The sequence below is a fragment of the Artemia sp. Qi Xiang Cuo genome, chromosome 3 (genome assembly GCF_049724085.1).
Source record: "Artemia sp. Qi Xiang Cuo chromosome 3, ASM4972408v1, whole genome shotgun sequence".
Lineage (NCBI taxonomy): Eukaryota > Metazoa > Arthropoda > Branchiopoda > Anostraca > Artemiidae > Artemia > Artemia sp. Qi Xiang Cuo.
The window spans coordinates 1,511,141-1,527,063 of record NC_142796.1 but is presented as its reverse complement, the minus strand read 5'-3'; the positions used below and the strand labels follow the sequence as shown (position 1 = coordinate 1,527,063).

The window sequence follows — 15,923 nt, the reverse complement described above, 5'->3', positions numbered from 1 at the left end:
CAATTTGCGATGAAGAAGCTATGATGTTAATTTGATCAAAAGTATCCTCTTTTTTTTTCTGTGAAACCTTTTGGTTCAGCTGCTAACGTAAGGATTATGAGGCCGGATGTACTTTAAAAGGGTGACAGTAATTATCTCCTGTTTAAATCATTGCGGAAATGTTTAAGTCAAGTTAGCGGCGGCTTAAATGGCAACAGTATATAAATATCTAAGAGGTGACAGAAGTTGGCTGTCCATTATAGATAGGCTTACAGTAAGAATAAATTTATCAAAAACAGAATTATTTCCATTGGAAGAATTAGTCATAAACTGAGAGGGATGTGGAGGGGGGAGGTTAGGTTTGCGTGGTAAAAAAGAACGTTTGTTAAGCTTTCCAGCGATTATAAGAAATATATAGTGAGGTTTGTATTGTGTGGGGGGGTGGTTACCTAAATGTGAATTTACTGGAGGGGCTACTATGTAAAATAAATCTATTTGAAAATAAACTATGAAAATTTACTAAACATAACTCACATTGTTAATCGATGTAGCCAAGACTTCAAGCTCATAAATATATTCCAATGTTATATCCATTGTGTCTTGTAAATTTCTGATTTTTTAATCACAACGCATATCCTTTATATACTAAATCTCACGGGTTATTTTTATTGTATTGGTAAACAATTTGTAATCGACTCTCTGATTGGCTTAGAAGGAGATTTAACCAACTCCCTGATTGGCTTAGAAGGAGAAATGTGATCCTGTTTCTCGTTATCGGATCAATACATTCTCCCCATCGATTATGTAAATCAATTTCTCGGGAATTTACTTGTCCTAGTCGAGTCCTGGATCAACACATTCTCCCTAGCGATTATGTAAATCAATTTTGCGGAAATTCACTTCCCCTGGATCAATAAATTCTCCCTAGCGATTATGTAAATCATGTCTTTGGAAATTCACTCCCCTAGATCAATAAATTCCCCACCGATTATCTAAATCACTCCTCGTGTCATTACACCTGGACGAACAACAACAAATAAATTTACCTTGACACCCTCCATTAGACTCGATCGATAATCCTTGAATAAATTATAGCCCGTAGGCGTTAGACTCAATTGTACATGGCAGCACGGTGTTCGTACGGGAGCTCATGAGGCCTTTCTACTAGCGCGGTTCAGAGCTTTTTAGTGTGCTAAAGGGCGTTAGACAAGGAGGTCTCACTTCCCACGCGCTTTTTAATAATTCAGTCATTCCAGCTCAAAGTTCTATTGAGTCCACCTATATTTAAGGGGGTCTAGACGTCTCTTTACTTACGTATGCGTATGATATCCGAAATCTGAGTCGCACTTTCTCTGGTTGTGGGAGCACTTTCTCGAAGTTAAAACTAGAATATCAGCATATTGGTTTAATTTTTGACGTGGATAAAACTGTAGCTGTCGGTTTCAACCTCAAAGGATACTCTGATAAATCCCTCCAACTTACTGAAACTTGTATCCCCCACTCTAAAAGCCTTATTTACATGGGAATGCCCATTGGAAATGCAATTAACTATTAAGCTTGCCATTCAAAATCTTGAAAAAAGACTAGGTTAGCTTATGCGTCACTTGTCTCTAATGTTACACACCTTGGTCGTTTCCATCTTTCTAAACTTTATAATAGTCTAAATTTGCCTCATCTTCTTGCTCTGTCTCCTATTTGGCAATTTTTTCCTGCTTAAAAAAAAAAACAGTTCATCGGATTTATTTTAAATTTGCTAAATTCCTTTTATATATGCCCCCTTGGACTAGTAACTCTTTTTTGTCCCAAAAATTTAAGCTCATTTTACCTTCGATAATTATTGATAAAGGAGTGAAAAATGTTAAATATTCCTCCAGTAAACTAAGTCAGGATTGGTCCTCTTTATTTTCTTTATTTTTATTTTATGTCTTTTGATTTATGTCTTATCTTGTGATTATGATATATGATTAGTGATTATGTCTATGATTATTATCAATGTAAAAACTACTTATTTTTGTTCAGTGTATAATTTTTCTTGTCTTTTTTCTTTTGTTTCTCTTATGTACTCTGTCATTTAGGGTACTTGCGCCCTTTTTTTGTTTTGACAGGTTATAAATAAATTGAATTGAATTGAATTAAACTGAAAAATGTACATTCATTTGATTTATTTTTTCAGTAAAGTACAAATTATATTCTGGCATTTAGAAAGCATAGTGGCGTTGAACCCTATTCATATTAATTTAGTTTGACTCTTTCTATTTATTTAATTTCTGTTCGTTTTGGTAGTTTTATTCTTGGTAGATTATCTGATTCTATTTTTGTTCATTTTTGGTTTGATGGAATTGTTTACTCTTTTTTGAAAAACTTACTTTGTGGAAAAAGTTTTTTAAATTAATTTTAATTAAAAGGCCCCTGTGTTTCAGTAGGCCTTCGTAAAAAAAGGAACAAACACTCAAAATTTAACGTAAAGAGCAAGGTATTGAGGAGGGGGCTACACTTCATATATGGAATAATTTCTGTTCGTTTTGAATTTTAATGTTGCTCTTTACTTTCAGTTAAAACAAACTTGTTAAAAAAAATTAATTTTGATCGTTTTTCAAATAATGCCGGTAAATATGGCTCACCCTCCATGAACTATAACCCCCCCCCGTTACAGGAAACTCCGTGGAAGCCTCATCTAACATAAAGGGCAGCCGCCCCGTCAAATTCCTTCCTTACGGTTCCATCCTTGCTGAAAATCCCTCCTCCCCTTAAATTTTTTTGTGGACGATTCAGCCTGAAAAATTTTCCTTAGCATACTTCTATTTGAAAAAGACTTTAATCTCTAATCGGTTTATCGATCACTCGTGAAATGCCCCCTTCCGTAGAATTTTTTTTCCTGGAAATCAAAAACCGCGGAAAATACCTCCAGGATATTTCCCCCGGAAAAATTGAGTTGTCAAATAGAATGTAAGACAATTAAAAAGAAGTCCGCATAGGACTTCTGTCAAATCACCTCAGTGTAAAATTTCCCCTGGTAAATTCACCTTCCCCCCCCATGCAGTCCGACCAATTTTGTCGTGACAGTTACGTTGTATAGCATGACTTGTGCATCATTAATGTTGTTCACTAGCAGGACGATGTCAGTAGTAACCAAGGTACTACTTTGCGGCCTTTACGTTCCATGGCAGCTTTCCAAGGCATAGTCTACAGCCAGAGGTTATTTGGCAGTGTATAATGTCCTCAAACAGGTTTTTTTCTGTTTTTGTTGTCAATTACACAATGAATGTAGGTCATAAGTTCACATACACATTCTTAAAACTACACGTGATTAAACACGTTATAAAACTACGTGCTATTTGCTTATGTCCTGTTGGTACCATTCCAAACGAGTGGGGATTCCCCGCCTGTTCCTAAACATTGCAAAAAAGATAGCAGTATGAATGGGGGATTCCCCGCACAAATTTGTTTCAACTCCAAGTTTTTTTTTCAACCAGACTGGTTTTTTGAAAGCATAGTGTGTACATGTGTGTAGGCTTTGTTATTAAAAACTTGGACACTACAATCAGAATTGTTTGATCGACATTTAAAAAGGGGTAATGAGATTTGCGAAATGGAATAAAAATTTTTAACTAGAAATGGCTGAAAAGTGTATTGGGGGAGATGAGGCGATTGTGTACTGTATAATACACATGTGATATTTGGACAGTGTTGTCAGTTTAAAATAGTTTAACGTTCCCTTCGTTCCCCCATTTCTAAGGACAGGGGAGGGGGGGGGGGGTCAACTGCCTCAAGGGCAAGGCTCAGAGGCCCCTCCTTCCACCATTTCTGAGGGTTCGTTCCCCCATTTCTGAGGGCAGGGGAGGGAGAGGGGTCAATTTTGGAGGGAAAACCCAAAATACTCACAATCAAAAATAATGCGGGATCTGCCTCAAGGGGAAGGCTCAGAGGCCCTTCGTTCCCCCATTTCTGAGGGCAGGGGAGGGGGGTCAATTTTGGAAGGAAAACCAAAAATACTCAGAATCGAAAATAAACGGGATCTGCCTCAAGGGCAAGGCTCAGAGGCCCCTCCTTCCCCCTCAGAAAAAGTTTTAACAAGAAATGTCTGAAAAGTATTTTTTTGGGGGGATGGAGCGATGACAGATTGGATGTCTCAGACTGGTGATAGTGCTGTACCGTGGTACGAATTGCTTGTGAAAAACCCAAATGAATTAGTTGAAAATAAAGTTTAACAAGAAATGTCTGAAAAGTATTTTTTTTGGGGGGTGGGGGCGATGACAGAGTGGATGTCTTAGACTAGTTATAGTGCTGTACTCTGGCATGAAGGGCTTTCGAAAACCCGGATGAATTAGTTGAAAATAAACTTTTAACAAGAAATGTCTGAAAAGTAATTTTTTTGGGGGGGGGGGGGGTGTGGGTGATGACAGAGAGGATGTATTAGACTAGTTATAGTGCTGTACTGTGGTACGAATTTCTTGTTAAAAACCCGGATGAATTAGTTGAAAATAAAGTTTTAACAAGAAATGTCTGAAAAGTATTTTTTTGGGAGATGGGACGATGACAGAATGGATGTTTTAGACTGGTGATAGTGCTCTACTGTGGTACGAATTGCTTTCGAAAACCCGGATGAATTAGTTGAAATAAAGTTTTAACAAGAACTATCTGAAAAGTATTTTTTTTTTTGGGGTGGGGGCGATGACAGAGTGGATGTCTTAGACTAGTTATAGTGCTGTACTCTGGCATGAATTGCTTTCGAAAACCCGGGTGAATTAGTTGAAATAAAGTTTTAACAAGAAATGCTATCGAAAACCCGGATGAATTAGTTGAAATAAAGTTTTAACAAGAAGGGTCTGAAAAGTAATTTTTTTTGGGGGGTGGGGGCGATGACAGAGGGAGTGCTGTACTCTGGCATGAATTGCTTTCGAAAAACCGGATGAATTAGTTGAAATAAAGTTTTAACAATAAATATCTGAAAAGTTTTTTTTTAGGGGCTGGGGGGTGATGACAGAGTGGATGTCTTATACTAGTTATAGTGCTGTACTCTGGAAAAAATTGCTTTCGAAAACTCGGATGAATTAGATGAAATAAATTTTTAACAAGAAATGTCTGAAAAGTATCTTTTTTGGGGGGGTGGGGGCGATGACAGAGGGGATGTCTTACACTAGTTATAGTGCTGTACTCTGGCATGAATTGCTTTCGAAAACCCGGATGAATTAGTTGAAAATAAAGTTTTAACAAGAAATGTCTGAAAAGTTTTTTTTTCGGGGGGATGCGGGCGATGACAGAGTGGATGTCTTAGACTAGTTATAGTGCTGTACGGTAGTACAAATTGCTTGTTAAAAACACGGATGAAGGTGTTGAAAATAAAGTTTTAAAAAGAAATGTCTGAAAAGTATTTTTGTGGGGGATGGGACGATGACAGAGTGGATGTTTTAGACTAGTGATAGCGCTGTACTGTGGTACGAATTGCTTTCGAAAACCCGGATGAATTAGTTGAAAATAAAGTTTTAACAAGAAATGTCTGAAAATTTTTTTTTTTTTGTTAAACACAATTGGCTTAAATAAAAGCGGAACTCTTAAAATCACAACTCAAGGTCAGTAAATAATTCCTTTTGTTTTTTTTTATTTTTTTTGTTAAACACGATTGGCTGAAATAAAAGCGGAACATTTAAAATCACAACAACTAAAGGTCAGTAAATAATTCCTTTGTTTTTTTTTTTTTTTGTTAAACGAACTATTGTAGAAAATAATTTCAAAGTACCAAGTCACATGATAGTTACGCTTTTGTAGAAAATAGTTTCAAAGTACCAAGTCACATTATAGTTACACTATTGTAGAAAATAATTTCAAAGTACCAAGTCACATGATAGTTACGCTTTTGTAGAAAATAATTTCAAAGTACCAAGTCACATGATAGTTACGCTATTGTAGAAAATAATTTCAAAGTACCAAGTCGCATGATAGTTACGCTATTGTAGAAAATAATTTCAAATTACCAAGTCACATGATAGTTACGATATTTTTGAACATAATTACGAATTACCAATAAATTTAATTAAGTAAATTATTAAAAAAAAAATTTAGCCGAGGTTTCGGGCGCGCCCGTAAACCCGGCTAAATTTTTTTTTCATAATTTCCTGAATTAAATTTGTTGGTACTTCGAAATTACGTTCTACAATAGCGTAACTATAATGTGACTTGATAGTTTGAAATTATTTTCTACAATAGCGTAACTATCATGCGACTTGGTACTTTGAAATTATTTTCTACAAAAGCGTAACTATCATGTGACTTGGTACTTTGAAATTATTTTCTACAAAAGAGTAACTATCATGTGACTTGGTACTTTGAAATTATTTTCTACAATAGCGTAACTATCATGTGACATGGTACTTTGAAATTATTTTCTACAAGAGCGTAACTATCATGTGACTTGGTACTTTCAAATTGTTTTCTACAAAAGTGTAACTATCATGTGACTTGCTATTTTTAAATTATTTTCTACAATAGAGTAACTATCATGTGACTTGGTACTTTGAAATTATTTTCTACAATAGTGTAACTATCATGTGACTTGGTACTTTGAAATTATTTTCTACAATATCGTAACTATCATGTGACTTGGTACTTTGAATTTATTTTCTATAATAGCGTAACAATCATGTGACTCGGTACTTTGAAATTATTTTCTATAATATCGTAACTATCATGTGACTTGGTACTTTGATATTATTTTCTATAATAGAGTAACTATCATGTGACTTGGTACTTTGAAATTATTTTCTATAATAGCGTAACTATCATGCGACTTGGTACTTTGAAATTATTTTCTATAATAGCGTAAATATCATGTGACATGGTACTTTTAAATTATTCTATACAATAGCGTAACTATCATGTGACTTGGTACTTTGAAATTATTTTCTACAATAGCGTAACTATAATGTGAGATGGTACTTTGAAATTATTTTCTACAATAGCGTAACTATCATGTGACTTGGTACTTTGAAATTATTTTCTACAAAAGCGTAACTATCATGTGACCTGGTACTTTGAAATTATTTTCTACAATAGCGTAACTATCATGTGACTTGGTACTTTGAAATTATTTTCTACAATAGCGTAACTATCATGTGGCTTGGTAGTTTGAAATTATTTTCTACAATAGCGTAACTATAATGTGACTTGGTACTTTGAAATTATTTTCTATAATAGCGTAACTATCATGTGACTTGGTAATTTGAAATTATTTTATAAAATAACTTAAATATCATGTGACTTGGTACTTTGAAATTATTTTCTACAATGTCATAACTATCATGTGACTTGCTACTTTTAAATTATTTTATAAAATACCGTAACTATCATGTGATTTGGTACTTTGAAATTATTTTCTACAATAGCGTAACTATCATGTGACTTGGTACTTTGAAATTATTTTCTACAAAAGCGTAACTATCATGGGACTTGGTACTTTGAAATTATTTTCTACAGTAGCGTAACTATAATGTGACATGGTACTTTGAAATTATTTTATATAATAGCGTAACTATCATGTGACTTGGTACTTTGAAATTATTTTCTATAATAGCGTAACTATCATGTGACTTGGTACTTTGAATTTATTTTCTACAAAAGCGTAACTGTCATGTTACTTGGTACTTTGAAATTATTTTCTAAAATAGCATAACTATCATATTACTTGGTAGTTTGAAATTATTTTATAAAATAGCGTAAATATAATGTGAATTGGTACTTTGAAATTTTTTTATATAATATAGTAACTATCATGTGACTTGGTACTTTGAAATTATTTTCTACAATAGCGTAACTATCATTTGACTTTCTACTTTGAAATTATTTTCTATAATAGCGTAACTCTCATGTGATTTGGTACTTTGAAATTATTTTCTACAATAGCGTAACTATAATGTGACTTGGTACTTTGAAATTATTTTCTACAATAGCGTGACTATAATGTGACTTGGTACTTTGAAACTATTTTCTATAATAGCGTAACCATCATGTGACTTGGTACTTTGAAATTATTTTCTATAATAGCGAAACTATCCTGTTACTTGGTAATTTTAAAATATTTTCTACAAACGCGTAACTATTATGTCACTTGGTACTTTACAATTATTTTCTAAAATAGTGTAACTATAATTTGACTTGGTACTTTTAAATTATTTTCTATAATAGAGTAAGTATCATTTGATTTGGTACTTTGAAATTTTTTTTCTATAAAAGCATAACTATAATGTGAGTTGGTACTTTGAAATTATTTTCTACAATAGCGTGACTATAATGTGAATTGGTACTTTGAAATTATTTTCTATAATAGCGTAACTATCATGTGACTTGGTACTTTGAAATCATTTTCTATAATAGCGCAACTATCCTGTGACTGGGTAATTTTAAAATATTTTCTAAAATCGCGTAACTATTATGTCATATGGGACTTTACACTTATTTTCTACAATAGCGGAGCTATCATTTGACTTGGTACTTTTAAATTAATTTCTATAATATCGTAAGTATCATTTGATTGGATAATTTGAAATTATTTTCTATAAAAGCATAACTATAATGTGACTTGGTACTTTGAAATTATTTTCTATAATAGCGTAACTATCATGTGACTTCGTACTTTTATATTATAAAAGCTTAACTATATTTATAATTGTAAATTTTATTATAGTTTCTATATTTATTAACTATAATGTTACTTTGTACTTTTTAATTATTTTATAAAATATCGAAACTATAATGTTAATTTGTAATTTTAAATTATTTTATACAAAAGCATAAATATCATGTGACTTTTTACTTTGAAATTATTTTCTACAATAGAGTAACTATTATGCGACTTGGTACTTTGAAATTATTTTCTACAATAGCGTAACTATCATGTGACTTGGTACTTTGAAATTATTTTCTATAATAGCGTAACTATCATGTGACATGGTGCTTTGAAATTATTTTCTAAAATAACGTAACGATCTTGTGACTTTGTAATTTTATATTATTTTCTATAATAGCGTAACTATCATGTGAGTTGGTACTTTGAAATTATTTTCTACTATAGCGTAACTATAATGTGACTTGGTACTTTGAAATTATTTTCTATAATAGCGTAAATATCATGTGACTTGGTACTTTAAAATTATTTTATATAATAGTGTAACTATCATGTGACTTGGTACTACAATAGCGTAACTATCATGTGACATGGTACTTTGAAATTATTTTCTACAATAGCGTAACTATCATGTGACTTGGTACTTTTAAATTATTTTCTATAATAGCGCAAGTATCATTTGATTTGGTAATTTGAAATTTTTTTTCTTTAAAAGAGTAAATATAATGTCACTTTGTACTTTAAAATTATTTTCTAAAATAACGTAACTATCATTTGACTTGGTACTTTGAAATTGTTTTCTACAAAAGAGTAACTATCATGTGACTTGGTACTTTGAAATTATTTTCTACAATAGCGTAACTATCATGTGACTTGGTACTTTGAAATTATTTTCTATAATAACGTAACTATAATGTGACTTGGTACTTTGAAATTATTTTCTACAATAGTGTAACTATCATGTGACTTGGCACTTTGAAATTATTTTCTACAATAGCGTAACTATAATGTGACATGGTACTTTGAAATTATTTTCTACAATAGCGTAACTATCATGTGACTTGGTACTTTGAAATTATTTTCTACAAAAGCGTAACTATCATGTGACTTGGTACTTTGAAATTATTTTCTACAAAAGCGTAACTATCATGTGAATTGGTACTTTGAAATTATTTTCTACAATAGCGTAACTATCATGTGACTTGGTAGTTTGAAATTATTTTCTACAATAGCGTAACTATCATGTGACTTGTTACTTTGTAATTATTTTCTAAAATAGCGTAACTATCATGTGACTTGGTACTTTGAAACTATTTTCTATAATATCGTAACTATCATGTGACTTGGTACTTTGAAATTATTTTCTATAACAGCATAACTATAATGTGACTTGGTACTTTGAAATTATTTTCTATAATAGCGTAACTATCATGTGACTTGGTACTTTGAAATTATTTTCTATAATAGCGTAACTATCATGTGACTTGGTACTTTGAAATTATTTTCTACAAAAGCGTAACTATCATGTGACTTGGTACTTTGAAATTATTTTCTACAATAGCGTAACTATAATGTGACATGGTACTTGGAAATTATTTTCTACAATAGCGTAACTATCATGTGACTTGGTACTTTGAAATTATTTTCTACAAAAGCGTAACTATCATGTGACTTGGTACTTTGAAATTATTTTCTACAATAGCGTAACTATCATGTGACTTTATACTTTGAATTTATTTTCTAAAATATAGTAACATTCATGTGACTTTGTACTTTGATATTATTTTCTATAATATCGTAAATATACTGTGATTTGTTACTTCGAAATTATTTTAAAAAATGTCATAACTATCATGTGACTTGGTACTTTTAAATTATTTTCTATAATATCGTAACTATCATGTGATTTGGTACTTTGAAATTATTTTCTACAATAGCGTAACTATCATGTGACTTGGTACTTTGAAATTATTTTCTACAAAAGCGTAACTATCATGTGACTTGGTACTTTGAAATTATTTTCTACAGTAGCGTAACTATCATGTGACTTTGTACATTTAATTTTTTTTCTACAATCGTTTAAATATAAAGTGACATGTTAATTTTAAATTATTTTCTAAAGAAGTGAAACGATAATGTCACTAGGTACTTTGATACTTTGTTGCACAATAACAAAACTATCTTGTGAGTATGTACTTTGACATAATTTTCTACAATAGTGTAACTATCATGTGACTTGGTACTTTGAAATTATTTTCTACAATATCTTAAATATAATGTGAATTGGTACTTTGAAATTATTTTATAAAATATCGTAACTATCATGTGACTTGGTACTTTGAAATTATTTTCTAAAATGGCATAACTATCATGTGACTTGCTACTTTGAAATTATTTTTTAAAATAGCGTAACTATCATGTGATTTGGTACTTTGAAATTATTTTCTACAATAGCGTAACTATAATGTGACTTGGTACTTTGAAATTATTTTCCACAATAGCGTGACTATAATGTGACTTGGTACTTTGAAATTATTTTCTATAATAGCGTAACTATAATGTGACTTGGTACTTTGAAATTATTTTCTATAATAGCGAAACTATCATGTTACTTGGTAATTTTAAAATATTTTCTACAATCGCGTAACTATTATGTCACATGGTACTTTACAATTATTTTCTAAAATAGCGTAACTCGTTTGACTTGGTATTTTTAAATTATTTTCTATAATAGCGTAAGTATCATTTGATTTGGTACTTTGAAATCATATTTTATAATAGCGTAACTATCATGTGAGTTGGTACTTTGAAATTATTTTCTACAATAGCGTGACTATCATGTGACTTGTTACTTTTATATTATTTTCTATATATCTTAACTATAAAGTGACTTGGTACTTTGAAATTATTTTATAAAATATCGTAACTATCATTTGACTTGGTACTTTGAAATTATTTTCTACAATAGCATAACTATCATGTGACTTGGTACTTTGAAATTATTTTCTACAATAGCGAAACTATAATGCGACTTGGTACTTTGAAATTATTTTCTACAATAGCGTAACAATCATGTGACTTGGTACTTTGAAATTATTTTCTATAATATCGTAACTATCATGTGAATTTGTACTTTGAAATTATGTTCTACAATAGAGTACCTATAATTTGAGTTGGTACTTTAAAATTATTTTCTATAATAGCGTAACTATCATGTGAGTTGGTGCTTTGAAATTATTTTAAAAAATAGTGTAACTATAATGTGACTTGGTACTTTGAAATTATTTTCTATAATAGCGTAACTATCATGTGACTTGGTACTTTGAAATGATTTTCTACAATAGCGTAACTATAATGTGACATGGTACTTTGAAATTATTTTCTACAGTAGCGTAACTATCATGTGAGTTGGTACTTTGATATTATTTCCAATAAAAGCGAATCGATCATGTGACTTGGGACTTTGAAATTATTTTCTAAAAAAGCGTAATTATCATGTGACATGGTACTTTGAAATCATTTTCTACAATAGCGTAACTATCATGTTACAGGGTACTTTGAAATTATTTTCTACAATAGCGTAACTATCATGTGACTTGGTACTTTGAATTTATTTTCTTAAATAGCGTAACAATCATGTTACTTGGTACTTTGAAATTATTTTCTATAATATCGTAAATATCATGTGACTTGGTACTTTGAAATTATTTTCTACAATGGCGTAACTATCATGTGACTTGGTTCTTTTAAATTATTTTCTATAATAGCGTAACTATCATGTGATTTGGTACTTTGAAATTATTTTCTATAATAGCGTAACTATCATGTGACTTGGTACTTTGAAATTATTTTCTAAAGAAGCGTAACTATCATGTGACTTGGTACTTTGAAATTATTTTCTACACTAGCGTAACTATAATGTGACATGGTACTTTGAAATTATTTTCTACAATCGCATAACTATCATGTGACTTGGTACTTTGAAATTATTTTCTATAATATCGTAACAATCATGTGACTTGGTACTTTTAAATTATTTCTTAAAATAGTGTAACTATCATGGGACTTGGTACTTTGAAATCATTTTCTACAATAGCGTAACTATCGTGTGACTTGGTACTTTGAAATTATTTTCTACAATAGCGTAACTATCATGTGACTTGGTACTTTGAAATTATTTTCTATAATATCGTAACTATCATGTGACTTGGTACTTTGAAATTATTTTCTAGAATGGAATAACTATCATGTGACTTGCTACTTTTAAATTATTTTCTAAAATATCGTAACTATCATGTGATTTGGTACTTTGAAATTATTTTCTACAATAGCGTAACTATAATGTGACTTGGTACTTTGGAATTATTTTCTAAAATAGCGTTACTATAATGTGACTTGGTACTTTGAAATTATTTTATATAATAGAGTAACAATAATGTGACTTGGTACTTGGAAATTATTTTCTATAATAGCGAAACTATCCTGTTACTTGGTAATTGTAAAATATTTTCTATAATCGCGTAACTATTATGTCACATGGGACTTTGCAATTATTTTCTACAATAGCGTAACTATCATTTGACTTGGTACTTTTAAATTATTTTCTAAAATATCTTAAGTATCATTTGATTTGGTACTTTGAAATTATTTTATAGAAAATCGTAACTATAATGTGACTTGGTACTTTGAAATTATTTTCTACAATAGCGTAACTATCATGTGACTTGGTACTTTGAAATTATTTTCTATAATAGCGTAAATATCATGTGACTTTGTACTTTGATATTATTTTCTACAATATCGTAACTATCATGTGACATGGTACTTTGAAATTATTTTAAACAATAGCGTAAATATCATGTGACTTGGTACTTTGAAATTATTTTCTACAATAGCGTAACTATAATGTGACTTGGTACTTTGAAATTATTTTCTACAATAGCGTAACTATCATGTGACTTGGTACTTTGAAATTATTTTCTATAATATCGTAACTATCATGTGACATGGTACTTTGAAATTATTTTCTAAAATAACGTAACTATCATGTGACTTGGTACTTTGATATTATTTTCTAAAATAGCGTAACTATCATGTGAGTTGGTACTTTGAAATTATTTTCTACTATAGCGTACCTATAATGTGACTTGGTACTTTGAAATTATTTTATATAATAGCGTAACTATCATGTGAATTGGTACTTTAAAATTATTTTCTATACTACTGTAACTATCATGTGACTTGGTACTACAATAGCGTAACTATTATGTGACATGGTACTTTGAAATTATTTTCTACAATAGAGTAACTATCATGTGACTTGGTACTTTTAAATTAATTTCTAAAATAGCGTAAGTATCATTTGATTTGGTACTTTGAAATTATTTTCTATAAAAGAGTAACTGTAATGTGAGTTGGTACTTTGAAATTATTTTCTAAAATAGAATAACTATTATGTGACTTGGTACTTTGAAATTGTTTTCTACAAAAGCGTAACTATCATGTGAGTTGGTACTTTGAAATTATTTTCTATAATAACCTAACTATCATGTGACTTGGTACTTTGAAATTATTTTCTATAATAGCGTAACTATCATGTGACTTGGTACTTTGAAATTATTTTCTACAAAAGCATAACTATCATGTGACTTGGTACTTTGAAATTATTTTCTACAATAGCATAACTCTATCATGTGACTTGGCACTTTGAAATTATTTTCTATAATAGCATAACTATCATGTGACTTGGTACTTTGAAATTATTTTCTATAATAGCTCAACTATACTGGGAGTCGGTTCTTTGAAATTATTTTCTACAATAGCGTAACTATCATGTGACATGGTACTTTGAAATGATTATCTAAAATAACGTAACTATTATGTGACTTTGTACTTTGAAATTATTTTCTACAAAACCGTAACTATCACGTGACTTGGTACTTTGAAATTATTTTCTACAATAACGTAACTATCATGTGACTTGGTACTTTGAAATTATTTTCTAAAATAGCGTAACTATCATGTGAGTTGGTATTTTGAAATTATTTTCTACAATAGCGTAACTATCATCTGACATGGTACTTTGAAATTATTTTCTACAAAAGTGTAACTATCATGTGACTTGGTACTGTGAAATTATTTTCTATAAAAGCGTAACTATCAAGTGACTTGGTACTTTGAAATTATTTTCTACAATAGCGTAACTATAATGTGACTTGGTACTTTGAAATTATTTTCTACAATAGCGTAACTATCATGTGACTTGGTACTTTGAAATTATTTTCTACAAAAGCCTAACTATCATGTGACTTGGTACATTGAATTTATATTTTAAAATAGCTCATCTATCATGTTACTTAGTTCTTGGATATTATTTTCTATAATAGCGTAACTATAATTTGACTTTGAACTTTGAAATAATTTTATATAATTAATTAACTATAAAATGACTTGGCTCATAGAAATTATTTTATACAATAGCTTAACAAGCAGGTAACTTTGTTTTTTAAAATTATTTTCTACAATATGGTAAATAACATTTTATATGGTATTTTGACATTATTTTATGAAATATAGTAAATATAATGTGAGTTGTTAGTTTGAAATTATTTTCTACAAAAGCGTAACTATCATGTGTATTGGTAGTTTGAAATTATTTTCTACAATATTGTAACTATAATGTGACTTGGTACTTTGAAATTATTTTCTATAATAGCGTAACTATCATGTGACTTTGTACTTTGAAATTATTTTCTACAATAGCGTAACTATAATGTGACTTGGTACTTTGAAATTATTTTCTACAATACCGTGACTATCATGTGACTTGGTACTTTGAAATTATTTTCTACAATAGTTTAACTATCATTTGACTTGGTACTTTGAAATTATTTTCTACAATAGTGTAACTATCATGTGACTAGGTACTTTGAAATTATTTTCTACAAAAGCGTAACTATCATGTGACTTGGTACTTTGAAATTATTTTTTACAATAGCGTAACTATAATGTGACTTGGTACTTTGAAATTATTTTATACAATAGCGTAACTATAATGTGACTTGGTACTTTGAAATTATTTTCTAGAAAAGCGTAAGTATCATGTGATTTGGTAGTTTGAATTTATTTTCTACAATAGCGTAACTATAATGTGACTTGATACTTTGAAATTATTTTCTATAATAGCGTAACTATCATGTGACTTGGCACTTTGAGATTATTTTCTACAATTGCGTAACTATAATGTGACTTGGTACTTTGAAATTATTTTCTATAATAGCGTAACTATCATGTGACTTGGCACTTTGAGATTATTTTCTACAATTGC

General features: G+C 30.2%; 1 protein-coding gene across 1 annotated transcript in view; it reads left to right on the top strand.

The window, feature by feature from the left end:
- The first annotated feature begins 15,041 nt into the window (after positions 1-15,041).
- The window catches only part of bur (GMP synthase burgundy), a 59,993-nt gene continuing 59,111 nt past the window's right edge, over positions 15,042-15,923 (top strand). Inside the window, exon 1 of the mRNA XM_089087267.1 lies at positions 15,042-15,088. Coding sequence (XP_088943393.1) covers positions 15,042-15,088 — 47 coding nt within the window. The remainder of the gene's footprint in view (positions 15,089-15,923) is intronic.